General features: G+C 43.9%; 1 protein-coding gene across 1 annotated transcript in view; it reads left to right on the top strand.

Annotated features, from left to right (window-relative positions):
* The window catches only part of ARHGAP31 (Rho GTPase activating protein 31), a 111,941-nt gene that overhangs the window by 74,220 nt on the left and 20,249 nt on the right, over positions 1-17,472 (top strand). Inside the window, exons 4-7 of the mRNA XM_005875328.2 lie at positions 6,925-7,007; positions 7,751-7,858; positions 8,549-8,691; positions 16,951-17,149. Of these exons, the coding sequence (XP_005875390.1) occupies positions 6,925-7,007; positions 7,751-7,858; positions 8,549-8,691; positions 16,951-17,149 (533 nt within the window). The remainder of the gene's footprint in view (positions 1-6,924; positions 7,008-7,750; positions 7,859-8,548; positions 8,692-16,950; positions 17,150-17,472) is intronic.

Consider the following 17,472-nt stretch of genomic DNA (forward strand, 5'->3'; position numbering starts at 1 on the left):
CGTCAGCCGGACATCCTTAGCACTGCTGCAGAGGCAGGAGAGGCTCCCACCACCACCGCTGTGCTTGCCAGCTGTGAGTCCAGCTTCTGGCTGAGAAGCACTCCCCCTGAGGGAGCACACTGACCACCAGGGGGCAGCTCCTAGGTTGAGCATCTGCCCCTTGGTGGTCAGTGCGCACCATAGCGACCGGTCGTTCCACCGTTCGGTCAATTTGCATGTTAGCCTTTTATTATATAGGATATTTAAAACCACTTGCACAGCTAAAATAGAATGATATCTCAATGGGATAATAGAATTAGAAAAAATATTAATGGAAAAATAAGAATGATAATAGCTTTCATGAGTGCTTACTATATGGTAAACTTGTTACAAATATCATTCATTTAATCCTCACAAATAACTCCATGAAGTAGATTTTATTGTCTGTTTTGTGTTAAGTTTACAAGAAACTCTTGCCTGGGGTTGCATAGCTAGTAAATAGATTTAACATCTGTCTCAGAACTACCACATTATTTCAAAATAGAATTAAAAGCTCTTAAATATGCTCAGGTTTTAAGTAACTTAATCTATATAATAAAAGCCTAACCAACCATTACGGTGGAATGACCAGAACGAACAGTCGCTGTGATGCACACTGACCATCAGGGGCAGACGCTCAATGCAGGAGCTACCCCCTGGTGGTCAGTGCGCTCCCACAGGGGGTGGGGCCACTCAGCCAGAAGCCAGGTTCACGGCTGGTGAGCGCAGCAGCGGTGGCAGGAGCCTCTCCCGCATCCGCAGCAGCACTAAGGAGCAGCAAGCCAAGCGGTAAGGAGCTTAGGACTAAGAAGCAGCAAGCCGAGTGGTAAGGAGCGAGGGATCCCAGATTGTGAGAGGGATGTCCGAGTGTGGCTTATAATGATATCAGACAGGCAGACATCCTCCAAGGGGTCCCGGACTGCGAGAGAGTGCAGCTGGGCTGAGGGACACCCCCCCTCCCCTGCAGTGCACGGATTTCTTGCACCGGGCCTCTAGTATAAGATAAAGAAAGCATGCTAAACTAATCAAGGAACAATACAATAGTGTTAGAAAAATTAGACAACTATGGTGAGACTGGCTTTTTTATAGTTTCCTATTGGAAATATAAACTGTCTGGGCATCCAGAAAATAATTTTAAATTACTTTCAAGAAGTCCTAAAATGGTCATATTTTTAATACAATAACTCTATTTCTAGGACTTCATTCTAAGATAATAATCAGATGTGCAAAATAATGATTTACGGCTATTTTATTGCAATATTATGTAAAGTATCAAAACATTGGGAGTATCTATGTGTCTAACAATGAGATGGGTTAAATAAATGACAAAAATCTATTGTTTTCAATTCTGTATATCTGTGAAAAGTCACATTTATGAAGCAGATTTGATGTCCACAATACAAAGTTAAATGGAAAAAAGTAGTATATGCAACTAAATAGGAAATGATGCCAGTGTTCATATTTGGTGCTGGGAAGCGTGGGCAGATTGCTTCTTTTATGCTTCCCACATAAACCAGTTAATAGTTTTTATATCTGGGTGGCAGGATAGGAGGTGATTTTTTCCCCTTCATATTTCATATTTTAATTTTGAGTACATGTATTAGTTTCATGTCACTACTGTAACAAATTACCGCAAACAGAAATATGGCTTCAACAACAGAAATTTCGTCTCACACATTTTGAGAGTCCAGAGTCTGAGATCTGTTTCATTAGGCTGAGATCCAGATGTCAGCAGGGCTGTGCTTCTTCCAGAGGCTCTAGGGCAGCGGTTCTCAACCTGTGGGTCGCGACCCCTTTGGCGGTCGAACGACCCTTTCACAGGGGTCGCCTAAGACCATCCAGCATATCAGATATTTACATTACAATTCATAACAGTAGCAACATTACCGTTATGAAGTAGCAACAAAAATAATTTTATGGTTGGGTCACAACATGAGGAACTGTATTTAAAGGGCCAGAAGGTTGAGAACCACTGCTCTAGGGGCAAACCCATTTCCTGTCTTTTCCAGCTTCTGGTGGCTGCTGCTATCCCTTGGCTTGTGGCTGCATCACTTCCATCTATGCCTCCATGATCACACTGCCTTTTCCTCTTATGTCTGTGTCAAATCTTCCTCTTCCTTTCTCTTTTAAAGATACCTGTGACTACATTTAGTTAAATTCAGCAATGCTGGTGTTCCCCACAATGGAGGGATGGTCCTCAGATAGTACTGTCCTGGAAGTGTGGCCCAAAGGTGGCTGTTCGGCATTTTCTTTCTTTCTTCCTCTTTTTTTTTTTAAATTATTTATTGATTTGAGGGGGGGAGGGAGAGAGAGAGAGAGAGAGAGAGAGAGAAACATCGTTGTTACACCTATTTATGTATTCATTGGTTGATTCTTTTTTTTTTTTTAAGAGAGAGAGGAAAAGAAAGGATAGAGAGATAGAAACATTGACGAGAGAGAAAGTCATCAATTGGCTGCCTTCTGCTTGGCCCCCAAAGGGTATCAAGTCTGCAACCCAGGCATGTTCCCTGACTGGGAATTGAACCGGCAACCTCTTGGTTCCTGGGTCAATGCTCAACCGCTGAGCCACACCAGCCAGGCCATTGGTTGATTCTTGTATCTGCCCTGACCAGGGATCAAAACCGCAACCTTGGCGTATTGGGATGACATTCTAACCAAGTGAGCTACCTGGCCAGGGCCTGATTGACATTTTCAAAGCAAAGCAAAACGTGGACTCGTTCACTTACTTCATTCACCCAAATGTACTGTGTGCACTATGAATGACAGGCACAGTTCTAGGTGCTGGGGATTTCAGCAAGACAGATAACATCCTTGCTCTTGTGAAACTTACATTTTAATGAAGGAGATCGATGATAAATTTAAAGCATATTTCTATAAGTGTTGCCGGTTCAAGATCCATGTACCCAATGTTGCAAAAAGCCAATATTCAAAATGTCAGTTGAGCCCTAACCGGTTTGGCTCAGTGTATAAAGCATCGGCCTGCTGACTGAAAGGTCCCAGGTTCGATTCCAATCAAGGGCATGTACCTTGGTTGTGGGCACATCCCCAGTAGGGAGTGTGCAGGAGGCAGCTGGTCAATGTTTCTCTCTCATCGATGTTTCTCTCTATCCCTCTCCCTTCCTCTCTGTAAAAAATCAATAAAATATATTTTTTTAAAAATGTCAGTTGAGCTTGCTTGAGGGGATATGTGGAGGCCGGTGAGTGTGGCTGTTGTGGTGTAGGCGGGAAGAAAATGATGGGAGACAGGGAATTTGCAGATGGGTCAGCTCATGTAGGCATGCTTGCTTCCACGGTGTGACAAAGATGAATAGGCAGAACTATCTGGAAGGACACACAGTTGCCTCTGGAGACGGAAGTCTGCAGTTGGAAGAAGACGAACTTTTTTCTGTGTATTCCTTTGAAAGCTTTGCATTTTCAAAATATGTGTGTGAGTTACTTTTTTACTTAATTGACTAAAATAATTTAAAATAAAAATTCTAATTTTTGAAGAAGTAACATAAAATAAAAAGCAAAGGCTGACTTGCAGCTGGGGTGCAGTGGAAGGAAGGGCCACAGTGTGTCCACCCTGCTGACAGGGCACCTGGGGGGCAAATAAGTTTGCAGCAACTGGACTGTTCCGAGAGAGAAACCGGGATCTAGAGAGTTTCTGAATAGGATTGGGGTGTGATGGGGAGAGGCTGTGACTAATGAAATAAACGCCAATCCCAAATGGGGCCTACAGGCTTCAGGGAGTGAGCCCGCCCTGCCTCTTAGAGAACAAAGATGACTAACCGCTTCCTAAAATATTAAAGGAACTTTCCATGTGGTCTGTTAAATTCATCTACACCTTTATTCTCCAGATACATTTTTAGAAAGGGTGTGTGTGTGTGTGTGTGTGTGTGTGGTGCAAGCTTTGCCAAGCTCATCCCAGCTTTGCAGGGACAGGAAGAGAGGCCTCCCACGCCTCCCCCTTTGCAGGATAGAAGGTGGGAGGGTCCACACAGCTCCCTGGAGCTTCTCCCTCTCTGCTCCCTTAATGAGGCTTTCCCTTGGCAGCCAGGGTCCTGCCCACAAATTTGTTTTCTAAATGACCACTCCCGGGAGGGGAGCAGAGGCGTCTGGGTGCCTCTTCCTGGCCTCCCTCTGGTCCTCACCCTCTACATCCTGCATGTCTCAAAAAGTGAGGACTGAGGCAGAGATCATGCTTTGGGGGCTCTATTCTCAGGCTTGCAAACCCCCAGAAGCTTGGGACACCTGTGACTGGGACCCTCCCAATCCCACCTTTCTCCCCACTTCTGGTTAGGAAACAAAATATCAAGTTTGCCTTTAAAAACAGTAAGCTGCTGTATATGTATTTTACGTCAATTAAATAAAAAAGGCAAAAAACCAAAACAAACAAAAACCTTACTAGGTAAAGCCCTGGCATGGAGGGCAGTGGCTTGTAGTCAGTCATTCAACAAGACTGAAGGGAAGGCCTATGTGCCAGGCATGGGACTCATCACTTCCCGGCACTTACAGAGCTTACATCTAGCAAGGGAGACAGACAATACACTGTAAACCTAACAAATAAGCCCCTTGTATAGTACATGTAAAGGTGTGAGTGCTGTGGGGGGAAATGGAGACAAGGGAGGGCGGTTGGGAGGGCCGACTGGGGCGGTGCCCTGGAGTTCTCCTTGGTTAGAACAGAACAGACCCAGCAAGTGTGGCCTCGCTGGGGCCTGGCAAACAGAAGGTGCTCCATGTAGTTAATTTCCTTCCACTTTTCTGTGCCTGAAAAGTCTCATACCTGCGAGTTTGAACTTCACCCTTTATACACAGCAAGCAAATGACAGCCACAGGCTGAATAGAGGTGAACAATATAAGAAAACTACACCACAGTTAGGATCTTATTTTGGTGGTATTGCAGGGGGGCAGCACTTACCAACCTAAAGAATATATATTATGGCCCTGGCTGGTTTGGCTCAGTGGATAGAGCGTTGGCCTGCGGACCGAAGGGTCCCGGGTTCGATTCCAGTCAAGGGCACATTCCTCGGTTGCAGGCTCCTTCCAGCCCGGGCCCTGGTCAGGGCGAGTGCAGGAGGCAACCAATCAATGTGTTTCTCTCACATTCATATTCCTCTCTGTCTTTCCCTCTCTCTCCCACTCTCTCTCTCTGAAAATCAATAGAAAAATATCCTCAAAAAAAAGAAAAGCAAAGAAAAAGATCCTCAGGTGAGGATTAAACAAACAAACAAACAAAAAAACAAAAAAAAACTACTCAATTTAATAAGTGAATTCAGCAAAGTTAAAAAAAAGAATATATATCATATTCTTTTCATTATACAGGGGTGGGCAACAGTAGGTTTACAGTTGTGAGTATACAAAACACAGAGTTTAATCTTGTGTTATTATTTATTCTTGTGTTATATACTTTTCCATACAAACAACTGTAAACCTACTTTTGCCTACCCTATATATAAATATAAAGCAAGTTTCCAGCACTGGGAGGCAATACAAGGCTGTAAGTCCCATATGCCTAACAATGGACTTAGGCTAAAAAGGATTGACGTGAGCTCAGGAACTCCTTTTAAATATATTTTTATTGATTTCAGAGAGGAAGGGAGAGGGGAGAGAGATAGAAACATCAATAATGAGAGAGAATAATGGGGATCGAGCCCGCAACCCGGGCATGTGCCCTTGACTGGAATTGAACCTGGGACTCTTCAATCCTCAGGCTGACGCTCTGTCCACTTGGCCAAACCAGCTAGGACAGGAACTCCTTTTAAAGTGTACCTTGGTCTGAGTGGGGTAACATGCATGTATGCATATGAAAGAAATCATGGAGCTGTAGCTTCAGACTTGTACATTTTTATAGAGGTACATTATACCTCAGAATTAAAAGGAAGATGTGGTTGCTGAGGAACTCCTTTTAAAGTGTACCTTGCCTGGGTGGGGTTACATGGATGTATGCATATGAAAGAACTCATGGAGCTGTAGCTTCAGACTTGTACATTTTTATAGAGGTACATTATACCTCAGAATTAAAAGAAAGATGTGGTTACTGTTGTCCTTGAACTTAGGTACTGCTCCCGTGCTGGCAGTTCCTCAGAACTCAGCCTTGTACTGAGAGAGGGCCCTTCAGCCTGGGCACAGGCAGGGCAATGGTGTGTAGTCAGTCATTCAACAAGTCTGGAAGGAAGGCTTATGTGCCAGGCTGCAGGCTGCAGGGGGATCTGCCCAGGGACATCTGCAGGGGACAAGCCTGCGATCACACTGCCTTCACTGACATCCCGGCCTTAAGGGCCCTGGGCTGGAGGTGGGCGGGGGAGGGGGTACCGCATACCCACACAGGAAACAACAAAGCTAGTCCTGGCAAGGCCGCTGGGTCTCAGGGGCAAAGCTCTTATCGGGCTGAGAAGGCACATCTTCCCTGCTTCCCAGCATCTACAACAGGCAGCTGCTGAGTAGTAGCAAGGTCATGGGATAGTCTCAGGCTGGATGGGAAGTGGCTGTTTGCACCCAAGAGGACAGCTGGCTGCGTAAACATGGAGCCACCCGTCATCTCCCTCTCACCCTGTGTCCCTCTGTCTCCCAGAGATCCTTTATCTCTTTATCTCTCCCAGAGACTCTGCGACTCTTTCTGCCACACAAGACACAGTCAGGGTTCTACACCTTCTTTAGCAGATTCCTAACACCCGTCTGAGGGGGCACGGAGACCCGAAGGATCCACAGGTCTCCGTGGGTGCAATGTTAGACACTTCACATCATGAACCCTCAGAGATTTCAGTTGTTTGTTTTTACTAGAAAAGCCTAGAGCTCATCCCTTGGAAGGATGAGCTCTAGGCATGGTCGGAAGCTGCAGCACCAGAAGCCTAAATAAAACCGGCAGGCGCAGGGGCGTGGCCGCCCTCTCGGGCACTCACTGGTGCTTCGTGTTCTTCTCTGCAGGAGGCAGTGTCCCGTCGCCCAGAAGAAGGCCAGTTGGCCCGAATCCAAAATGTTGTCCAGCAGCTTCCCCCGTCCCATTATAGGTAAGAATCCCCGATGAAGGAAAGTCTAGCCCGTCAGTGTGGGTGTAATACCGCAGGCGCATAAAAGGGAACAGATTTGGTGGACAGTGGCTTGCCTGGGGCTTTCCGAGTGGAGGAACAGGTCACTTTTCTCAGAGTGAGTTGGCGTCTGGCTGGGAACACTGATGGGAAGGGGCGGCCCATGTCCCAGTTACTTACAGAATACCCCTCAGAGTCCCACCCCGATTCGGATCACATGAGGATAGCCTCACAGTGATATCCTAGGTTCTTACCCAGATTCATAGAGGAACCAAATCCGTGGGATCCGAGATGGTTTTAAAACAGGCTCTGGCATTTGGCTGACAGATCTCTCTATCTGAGCATCAGCACCATCCCTGACATCACCCCATCCTTTCATTTCATTCTCACCAGTTAGCCCCTAATCTTACCGTCTTCCCCAGTGTTCCCTAAGCCTGCCCACCTGTTACACGAGGCCAGATTTTGATGTGGCATAAGGAAGAACTTTCTGGCAATAATAGGTGTTTTTCTTCCAAGACCGCTCCCCTTCCCCACCCTGGGCCAACATGCTGAGGGTTGAGAAAATTACTTCCGCCAATCTTGATATTCTCCTGCTATTCCTTCAAAAGTCACGAGAGAGAAATATTTATTTAGTCTCTTAAATCCAAACTTGGAATTACCTCCAGGCTTCACACGGGCCCTAGAGTTTCTTACTTTGTAAAAATAAATAAAATGAACCATTACAGGACCTTGGAATACCTGATTCGACACCTGGCCCACATCGCCTCCTTCAGCAGCAAGACCAACATGCACGCCAGGAACCTGGCCCTGGTGTGGGCGCCAAACCTCCTCAGGTAACCACCGCACCCTCGCCTTCTTCCCACCCCAGTGGGCTCAAAGCAGCCCACTGATCAAAATAAAGACTAGATTCTTCGAAATTGAAGCCCCTTGAAGACACACCTGTAGCTAATGGTATTTTGTAGCACCGGTGGATTAAATGTGATTTTAAAAGCCCAGGTTCTTTGCCTGCTAACCTGGAAACTCTGGGTTCCAGAGGCATTTTTTTGGCTACCACCAGAATGTGACTAAAGTTATGGGTCTGTATGTTATAATTTCTTAAAAGGACCTGTCTTGTCTCTGTGGCTCATTGGCTTTTATTGGTTGTGGTGGGGTCACAGCTGGCTATCACCTGAATCAACTGCTTGATATGACTTCATAAATGATGAGCTGCCCCACAGAACAATTGGGTGGGGGTGGAAGGAGATCTGATTTTTTTTTAAAGCAATTCCTGTATATTCGCTAAAATAGTGTTATAGTCTTGCATTGTCTGTAATTTCTGGTAATTGTTTTAAATTTGTTCAGTGTGTTGGGCTTCACAGCCTTTGGACAGTCCCTTTAATCGGTCTTAATAGTTAAAATATTATACAGATTAACAAACTGTATACATTGAAGAGATGATGGGGCTTGTACAAAAGGCCCACTGGCTCCCCCTTACTGCTCTAGGGCTGACTCACTGAGCTGAATGTGTTTCTTCCTCGATTTAGGTCCAAGGAAATCGAAGCCACTGGTTGCAATGGAGATGCAGCCTTCCTCGCTGTCCGGGTCCAGCAGGTGGTGATTGAGTTCATATTGAATCATGTGGATCAAATCTTTAACAATGGTGCACCTGGGTCTCTGGAGAACGAAGGTAACGGCTCCTCCTGGCATACACCCCACCACCCCATCCTCCTTCCTTGCCTTAGTCACAGGGCCCAAGAATAAGTTAGGGTGGCCTCGGTCTTAGCTCTGAGTGTTGGCACTGTGTATGTGCTGATTAGTGTGTGTGTGTGTGTGTCAGTGTCTTGGGATTGTGCATGTATACATCTGTATGTGTGCAGCAAAGATGTGATGTGTTTGCAGGTGGCTGTAGCAGGTTTCTGATCAGCTGCATATTTGGACTATCCCGTGAGTGTAGCATGGTGAACCATAATAATGTTCTATTGGTTTTAATAAGATCTCAAACTGTTTATTATCTAGAGGCACTGCCAGCTTTCCTCTCTTTAACTATTAGATTTCATCTTTACTTTCAGTATGATATATTTCAGAAGACCCTTATGCCTTCATCTTGAAATCTTGAGTGAATGAGTTAAGAGGCAGCATGTTCAGACTCACATGCATATTCAGAATGCATTTACTTCTCAAGCATTTCTTGAGTGCGTAGTTTGTTCTGCCTTCTACCAGGTACTATGCATATAAAAATTAGTGTGTGTTCATAGGCACATGTATGCAGAGACTAGTTAGCATACACTGTAGCCATATTAGTGAGAAAGATAGAGCTATTTCAGGTTGGGCGTTATGGGATGCAAAATATTATATTTCAGTCCTATCACTCTTTTAATGGCACAGTGAACCCTGGGAATGAATTGGATAATGTTGTTTGAACTCATGTGAGCCCAGTTTTTTAAAAAACAGAAATCCAGTTGACCAAGAAGCCTGGGAGAAGATGGCGGCGGAGTAGGTGGAAGTTGCACTCACCGCCTCCCAGGCCCAAACTGGAATTGCAACTAAACTATAGAACAATCAACCTGAGTAACTAACTGAACAGAAGTCTTGTAACCAAGGATTTACAGAAGAAGCCACATTGAGATTGGTAGGAAGGGCGGGGACACAAAAAGGGCTTTCCCCACACATACGTGCAGTGGCTGAGAATCCGGACGGATACCTCACCTGCAAACGTTCCTCCTGAGGAACATGGAGGCCTTAACCCCGCACTGGGCTCCCAGCCCAGAGCAACAGAGCCGGGAGGGCCTTAACATGGGGGCCGCACTGGGCTCCCAGCCCAGAGCAACAGAGCCGGGAAGAGGTGCCTACATAACATCTGACTGTAAAAATCAGTGGGGATTCAGTCCACCTGGGAGAGATGGAAGTCTGCTAGAGACCTAGGTGCCCAGCTCACAAAATCTTATTTGCAGCTATTCACTTAGGGCTCCAGCAGAGGGAGGACAGCTCAGAGTGGACTAGAGCCGTGGTCGGCAAACTGCAGCTCGCCAGCCACATGCGACTCTTTGGCCCCTTGAGTGTGGCTCTTCCTAAGCCTTAGGAGTACCCTACTTAAGTTAATAACAATGTACCTACCTACATAGTTTAAGTTTAAAAAATTTGGCTCTCAAAAGAAATTTCAATCGTTGTACTGTTGATATTTGGCTCTGTTGACTAATGACTTTGCCGACCACTGAACTAGAGTCTTTTGAGGACAGACTGGGTTGTACGGTTCTGGGCAGAAAGCTGAAGGGACAGCCACCAGCGTCCCTTGCTGAGTCCCTCTCCTGTGCCACCCAAGACACCATCTTTCCTGAGTTGAGTGCTCCCCTCTAAACTGCTGATTTCTCAACTGAAATATTTCAGGCCAGAGGGATTGGCATGAAATATTTAATGTGATGAAAAGCAAGGACCTACAACCAAGACTATTTTACCCAGCAATGCTATCATTTAAAATAGAAGGCAATGCCCTAGCTGGTTTGGCTCAGTGGATAGAGTATTGGCTTGTGGACTGAAGGGTTCCGGGTTCCATTCCAGTCAAGGGCACATGCTTGGGTTGTGGGCTTGATCCCCAGTGTGGGGCGTGCAGGAGGCAGCCGATCAATGATTTTCTCTCATCATTGATGTTTCTATCTCTCTCCCTCTCCCTTCTCCAATAAAAATATATATAAATAAAATAAAAGGCAAAATAAAGAGCTTCCCAGCCAAAGAAAAACTAAAGGAGTTCATTACTACCAAACCAGTATTACAAGATATGTAGAAGAGTTTTCTTGAAGAAAAAGAAAGAAAAATAGGGGAAACATAGTTATAAAGAATAAAATGGCAATAAATGTGTACCTAGCAATAATCACTTTAAATATAAATGGGTTAAATGTTCCAATCAAAAGACATAGGCTAGCTGAATGGATAAGAAAACAAGGCACATGCATATGTTGTCTACGAGAGACCCACCTCAGAATGAAAGATACACACAGACTAAAAGTAAAGGGATGGAAAAAGATATTTCATGCAAATGGAAATGAAAAAAAAAAAAGCTGGGGAAACAATACTTATATATGACAAAATAGACTTTAAAACAAAGGCTATAGTAAGAGACAAAGGACACTACATAATGAAAAAAGGACCAACCAACAATAGTAATATAACCCTTATAAATATTTATACACCCAACATAGGAGCACCTAAACATATAAAGCAAATACAGTCACAGTAAGGGATTTTAACAGCCCATTGACATCAATGGATAGATCTTCCATACAAAAAAATCAACAAGAAAACAGCAGCCTTAAGTGACACTCTAGACCACATCAGTTGCAGGTTCAACTCCACCCCTGTCAGGGTGCAGAAGGCAAACAATCGATGTGTCTTTCGCACATCAGTGTTTCTCTCTCTCTCTCTCTCTCTCTCCCCGCTTTTCTCTCTCTCTCCCTTACTGCCTCCCTTCCACTCTCTCTAAAAATCAATGAAAAAATATCCTCAGGAGAGGATTAACAACAATTTAAAAAATGGTGGTACATATTTACAATGGAATGTTACTTAGGCATAAAAAAAGAATGAAATTTTACCATTTGCAACAGCATAGATAGACCCACAAGGTATTATGCTCAGTGAAATAAATCAGTCAGAGAAAGACACATACCATATGATTTCACTGATTGTGGAACCTAAAGAATAAAATAAGCGAACAAACAAAATTGAAACAGACCCATAGACAGCAAACGGGTGGTTACCAGAGGGGTAGGATTTGAGGAACTGGGTGAAAGAGGTGAAGGGATTAAGAAGTACAAATTGGTAGTTACAAAATAGTCTCAGAGATGTAAATAAAACATAGGGAATATGTCAACAGTATTGTGATAACTATGTATGGTGCCAGTTGGGATACTGGAAATATCTAGGGAAATACTATGTAAAGTGCATATATGTTTGTAGCTACTGAGATGTACACCTAAAACCAATACAAAATAAAAGTAGGGGGAAAATCTCTCTCTCTCTTTTTTTAAGAAACCTGATAACTACCAATTTTGTGAGAGTGGTTTTCCTACAATAGTGTCCATCAACACCATCCAGAGGCTTGTTGAAGCACAATTTACTGGGCCTCACCCCCCAGTTTCTGATTCAGCATGTCGGGAGTGCTGTTCAGAATTTGCATTTCTACAAGGTTTCTAGGTGATGCTGCTACTAGTGGTCAGGGTCCATGCTTGGAGAGCCAATGTTGTATGAGAACCATATTATAAATCATTTGTTAGCTGATCGAAGCGTTCTTTTCCAGCTTAGCTAGTATCTTTGGAAAAAACAAGTATAATCATGAGAATAATCTATTGCAATTATCATCAAATTTTGACTCCTGATATAATTGTTTCCACCTCACCCTGTCTTCTATGTGGTTTACAATCTCTCTTTTAAAATTTGTTTTTATTGAGATAAAATCCATATACCATAAAATTCACCATTTTATCATTTTAGTGTAAAATTCAGTGGTTTTTTACTGTATGTATTTAGAGAATTATGTAACCATCACCACTATCTGATTCCAGAACATTTTCATCACTCTAAAAAAATCCCATACTCATTAAGTAGTCATTCCATACTTTCTCCTCCTCCCAGATCCTAATCTACTTTCTATGGTTTACCTCTTCTAGGCATTTCATATAAGTGGAATTATATAAAACATGGTCTTTTGTGGCTAACTTCTTTCACTTACATGTTCTCAAGCTTTATATCAGTATTTCATTTCTTTTTATGGTGGAGTAATATTCTATTGTATGAATATACCAGATTTTGTTTAGCCATTCATCAATTTATGGACATTTGCGTTGTTTCAACTTTTTTTTTGTTTTTATGAGCAATGCTGCTATGAACATTCATGCACAAAATTTTGTGTGAATGTATGTTTTCAATTCTCTTGGTTATATATGGAGGAGCAGCTGATATTTCTTTTATCTTTATGTTAACTCCCCCATTATAGATGTATTATTTATTGTAAGCTATATAAATCCTTTGTGAAAGTCAATGAGAAGTAATATGCATTCATTCATTCATCCTTTCGAGTCAACCAATAATTTACTGTGGACTTATTCTATGCCAAGAACTATTGCCAGCATTCCATGTACATCATCTCATTGACTTATCACAACAACCATCATAAAGTTATCAACTTTATTTTATATGTGAAGGAACAGAGAAGCAGGAAAGCTTAGTAATTCTCCAAACCACCCGGGTAGTAACTGGTGGGACAGAACATTGAACCTACGATCTGCCAGCCATGCTCTTTTCTTAACTCTATGCTGCCTCTGTGAGGAAAAATTAGGAAAATAGATGAATAAACCTCTGTATTTTATTTATTATTAATGCCTAAGGGCAATGTTCTTCCAAACAGCAAATCCATGACTGTTAGTGTTAAGGCTGTTCCTAATTCTAACCTGGAAACGCCTGTTCTTTTTGTGAACATTGTCTTAATCTTTTGTCCTGCATTCTGAAATCCAGTTTACTATTTTTAAAAAATGTATACTTTTATTGATTTCAGAGAGGAAGGGAGAGGGAGGAGATAGAAACATCAATGATGAGAGAATCATTGATCAGCTGCCTCCTGCACACCCCGCCTGGGGATCGAGCCCACAACTCGGGCATGTGCCCTGACTGGGAATCAAACCATGACCCCCTGTGCCATAGGTTGGTGCTCATCCACCGAGCCACACCAGCCGGGTCCAATTTACTCTTGACTCTTTAACTCTTGATTGCCTTCAATACTTATTATTCAATGAATTTAATTTAAATGTTTTTATGATGACTTTGCATTGAGTTTGGTAAGGTAACATACTAATGTTTACGTAAAATGGAATAAGTCATATCCTCTGGAATTTTAGATTTGGAAATAGGGTTCTATTTCAAACTGGGAAGATTATAGAAGTCATAGAATCCAGTACCTTTAATTGATAAATGAGAGCAGTGAGGCCAGAAGGATTGTGCTATATCCAAGATGCATTAAAACATGAGTATGTATCAGGCACCTCTAGATGCTGAGGACAGTGTCATTACACAAACAGCAAAGTCGCTTCCCTGCACAGAGCTAAGGTCTGGTTAGGAAAACAGGTAATAAATAAGTTTACAAATAAATACATGGTCACTTCAAAGACCACAAATGCCATGAAGATCAGACCGCAGGGTGATGGAATGGTCAGTGACTCGGGGATGCTATTTGGGTACAGCATGGCCTCTAAGGAAATGATCTTTGAACTGAAACCTGAATGACTAAAGGAAGCAGTCATGTGAGGATCTGGGGACACATGGTCCAAACACAGAGAACGGGGAGGGTAAAAGTTCCGAGGTGGCAATGGGCGCATTGTGTTGCAGGCTTAACAGGCATCTCCAACTCTACATTTAAGAACAAAGCTTGTGCTCTCGGCTCTTCACCTCTAGACCAGTACCAACGCCGGCCAGTGTGGCTAGAGCCAATGTGGTCTCCAAAGTGGAGTGCTCCACCCTATGGGACACCAGAGCCCAAAGTATGGGTGTTAGAAGAAACTGTTGCAATTTCTTTTTTCACTTATTTTTATTGTATACTTTGTAATTTCTATGATTTTATATGCTTTCTATTACATATAATACTAATACAGTGGTAAATACATATAATTTACAAATACATGCATTATATATAATGGGAGTATACATTCAAAAAATGTACTGTGTATCTGTGTCGACCACTGGGTCAGTGGGCAAGGAGAAGAGGGGAACAGATGGAGGTCCTTGTAGATCATGCTAAGAGTTTGGTTTGTTCTCAGTGCCATGGGAAGGCCTGGAGGGTTTTGAGCAGGGAGTGCAGGATCTGAGCGTTCTAGCTGCTGTGTGAAGGAGAGACGGAAAGGCAACAAGGCTGGAAGCAGGGAGCCAGTTAAGGAGCTATGGCAGAAATCGGGTGGGAGAACATGGAGAGCGGGACAAGCATGTTAGTGGGAATGAAGGAAAGTGGCTGGATTCAGGATATGTTTCAGAGGGTGAGTTATAGGACTTGATTGTAGGCTGGAGGTGTGAGAAGGGGTTGCATCAAAGAAAGGAATGAATGAAAAAATAACTACTACAGGTTTTGGTTTATGCAACTGGGAGATCCACGGTGCCATTTACCAATTTGAAGAAGATGGGAGGGGGTACTGGTCTAGAGGTGAAGAGCCGAGAGCACAAGCTCTGTTCTGAAATGTAGAGTTGGAGATGCCTGTTAAGCCTCCAGGCAGCGCTGATGAGTTGACCTGAGGATACTGGAGCCTAGATGTGTGGGGAGAGGTAGGTGCTGAACCTAGGTCTCCTGGCCCTGCTCTGTATGTTCTTCCACAGTTCCAGTTGCTCCCAGAGTGATTCAGTCTTTTAAGTAAATAAATAAATAAGTAAGTAACAAACTAATAATCTAGAATCTACAAACAAATATTGTGAGTAAATTAAATGTAAATAGTTTAACCTACTTTGGATTAAGTAGGAAAACTAAGTTAAATTCAAAACCGTTAATGACAACTCTTGCGGATCACAGTCTTACTTAATTGACTGAATGATGGCCATGCTCCCCTTCCCGGAACCTCCCACAGTCACATTGTCTCCGTTTTCTACAGGCCCCTTTTTCAGTGGTTTTATTTCCCTTCACCGAGAGAGGGTCATGCTCTACAAAGAGTGAGAGTACTATCAAGGAGCTTTCTAAACATAAAGCGAGTCCTATACAAAAAAAAAAACAAACAAACAGACAAAAAAACATTTCTTAGTCTTGATTTGTCCAAGTTATCTTTCTTTTTTTTCTTAATCCTCACCTGAAAATATGTTAGAGAGAGAAGAGAGAAACATTGATATGAGAGAAAAACATGGATCAGTTACTTCCCATACACACCCTGGCCAGGAATCAGACCCTCAACCTTTTGGTATACAAGACGATGCTTAAACCACCTGAGCCACTAGGCCAGGGTGGCCAAGTTATCTTTGAATCTCTTCACACCTTCCAAAGTTACAGAAAACTTTGATTGCCAAAACAGTAAATAGAGGCAAACTTAGATGTCTTCTTTTTCACTCAGATCAGGATTTCTCAGCCTCGGCACTATTGACACTTAGTGCTGGTTGGTTCTTGTTATGGGACACGGTCCTGTGCATCGTAGGATGTTTAGCAGCACCTCGGTCTCCACCCCCTAGTGCCAGTAACAATCCCACACGTGCTTGTGACAACCCAAAATATCTCCAGACGTTGCCAAATATCCCTGGCTGGAGGGAGGGCTGTAAAATTTCCCCAAGTTGAGAACAACTGACTGGGAGAAAAGAGATAACCCTGGACTGCACTGATCTGTCATCACTTCTATTTCTAAAAATAAAAACTACAGAAGGAAGGGATTAGCTTGCAAATACTAGATGACTGGGTAGTGAGTAAACAGCCTCTTATCTTTTAGAGAATAGTATAGGCTATTAAATGTCTTTTCACTGCAGAGATATAAGCCTAGGTGATCTAGGGAAAACGTAGGCTCCAACCTTAAATTGCCTTGGAGCGCCTGTTTTCCAGCTGTGGAGAGAAGGGGCAATCTCCTGCCTTCCCTTAGCTGAGTGAGCTACCTCCCACTTGGCCAGAGTACTGGGCGGTTTCCAGGGTTAAAGACTCACTGCTGTACTCTGGTCCACAGTAAGTGCTCAGTACATGTTTGTCATATGAATGAATGAATGAATGAATGAATCCTCTTTGAAGAATACAGTTAGTGCAGTTCACCTCCTGAAGACCCTGTGTGCCCTCTGGCTAGTCTGGCCAGGTGGTCTGTGTGTTTCTGTATGCAGACTCTGCCCCAGATCCCACCAGGCCCAAGAGGAGTCACCTGCCGGGAGGTCAGGAAGGGAGGAGCTGTGGGTGGGGAACCTGGGTGGACCAGCCCACAGGCCTCCTCCCAGGAGTCTATGCGCTCTTCTCTTCTCTGTACAGAAAACTGGCCCATCGTGAAGAGCCTGACCTTGCCAGCCCTCTCCCTGCCCATGAAGCTGGTGAGCCTAGAGGAAGCTCAGGCCCGGAGCCTGGCTACTAACCATCCTGCCCGGAAGGAAAGGAGGGAGAATAGCCTGCCCGAGATCGTGCCTCCCATGGGCACCCTCTTCCACACTGTCCTGGAGTTACCAGACAACAAGTAAGTGGCATTCTTTGCAATTCTGGGAGATGGTTGGGAGGAGGGTTTCAGAGGAGGAAGGAACATGGTCTTGGGGCCATGATGGCCGCATGGGCTGGGGGTGCAGTCTGGGTTGGGGTGTAAGGAAACGTTCCAGAAGAGAAAGGAGCTGTCTCCACAACACTTTCTGTGATCACTGCCCCAGAGTCATCATGACCCTGCTCTCCCACCAGAGATTCTCAGCACCAGGATGGAGGTGGGGCTCAGAGGCATCAAGAGACATGGATAAATCCCTCACTCCTTAGTTTAGACAAAGCAGGCTTGACACTTTCAAAAGGAACTTT

This window comes from Myotis brandtii, unplaced genomic scaffold, assembly GCF_000412655.1.
Source record: "Myotis brandtii unplaced genomic scaffold, ASM41265v1 scaffold46, whole genome shotgun sequence".
NCBI lineage: Eukaryota > Metazoa > Chordata > Mammalia > Chiroptera > Vespertilionidae > Myotis > Myotis brandtii.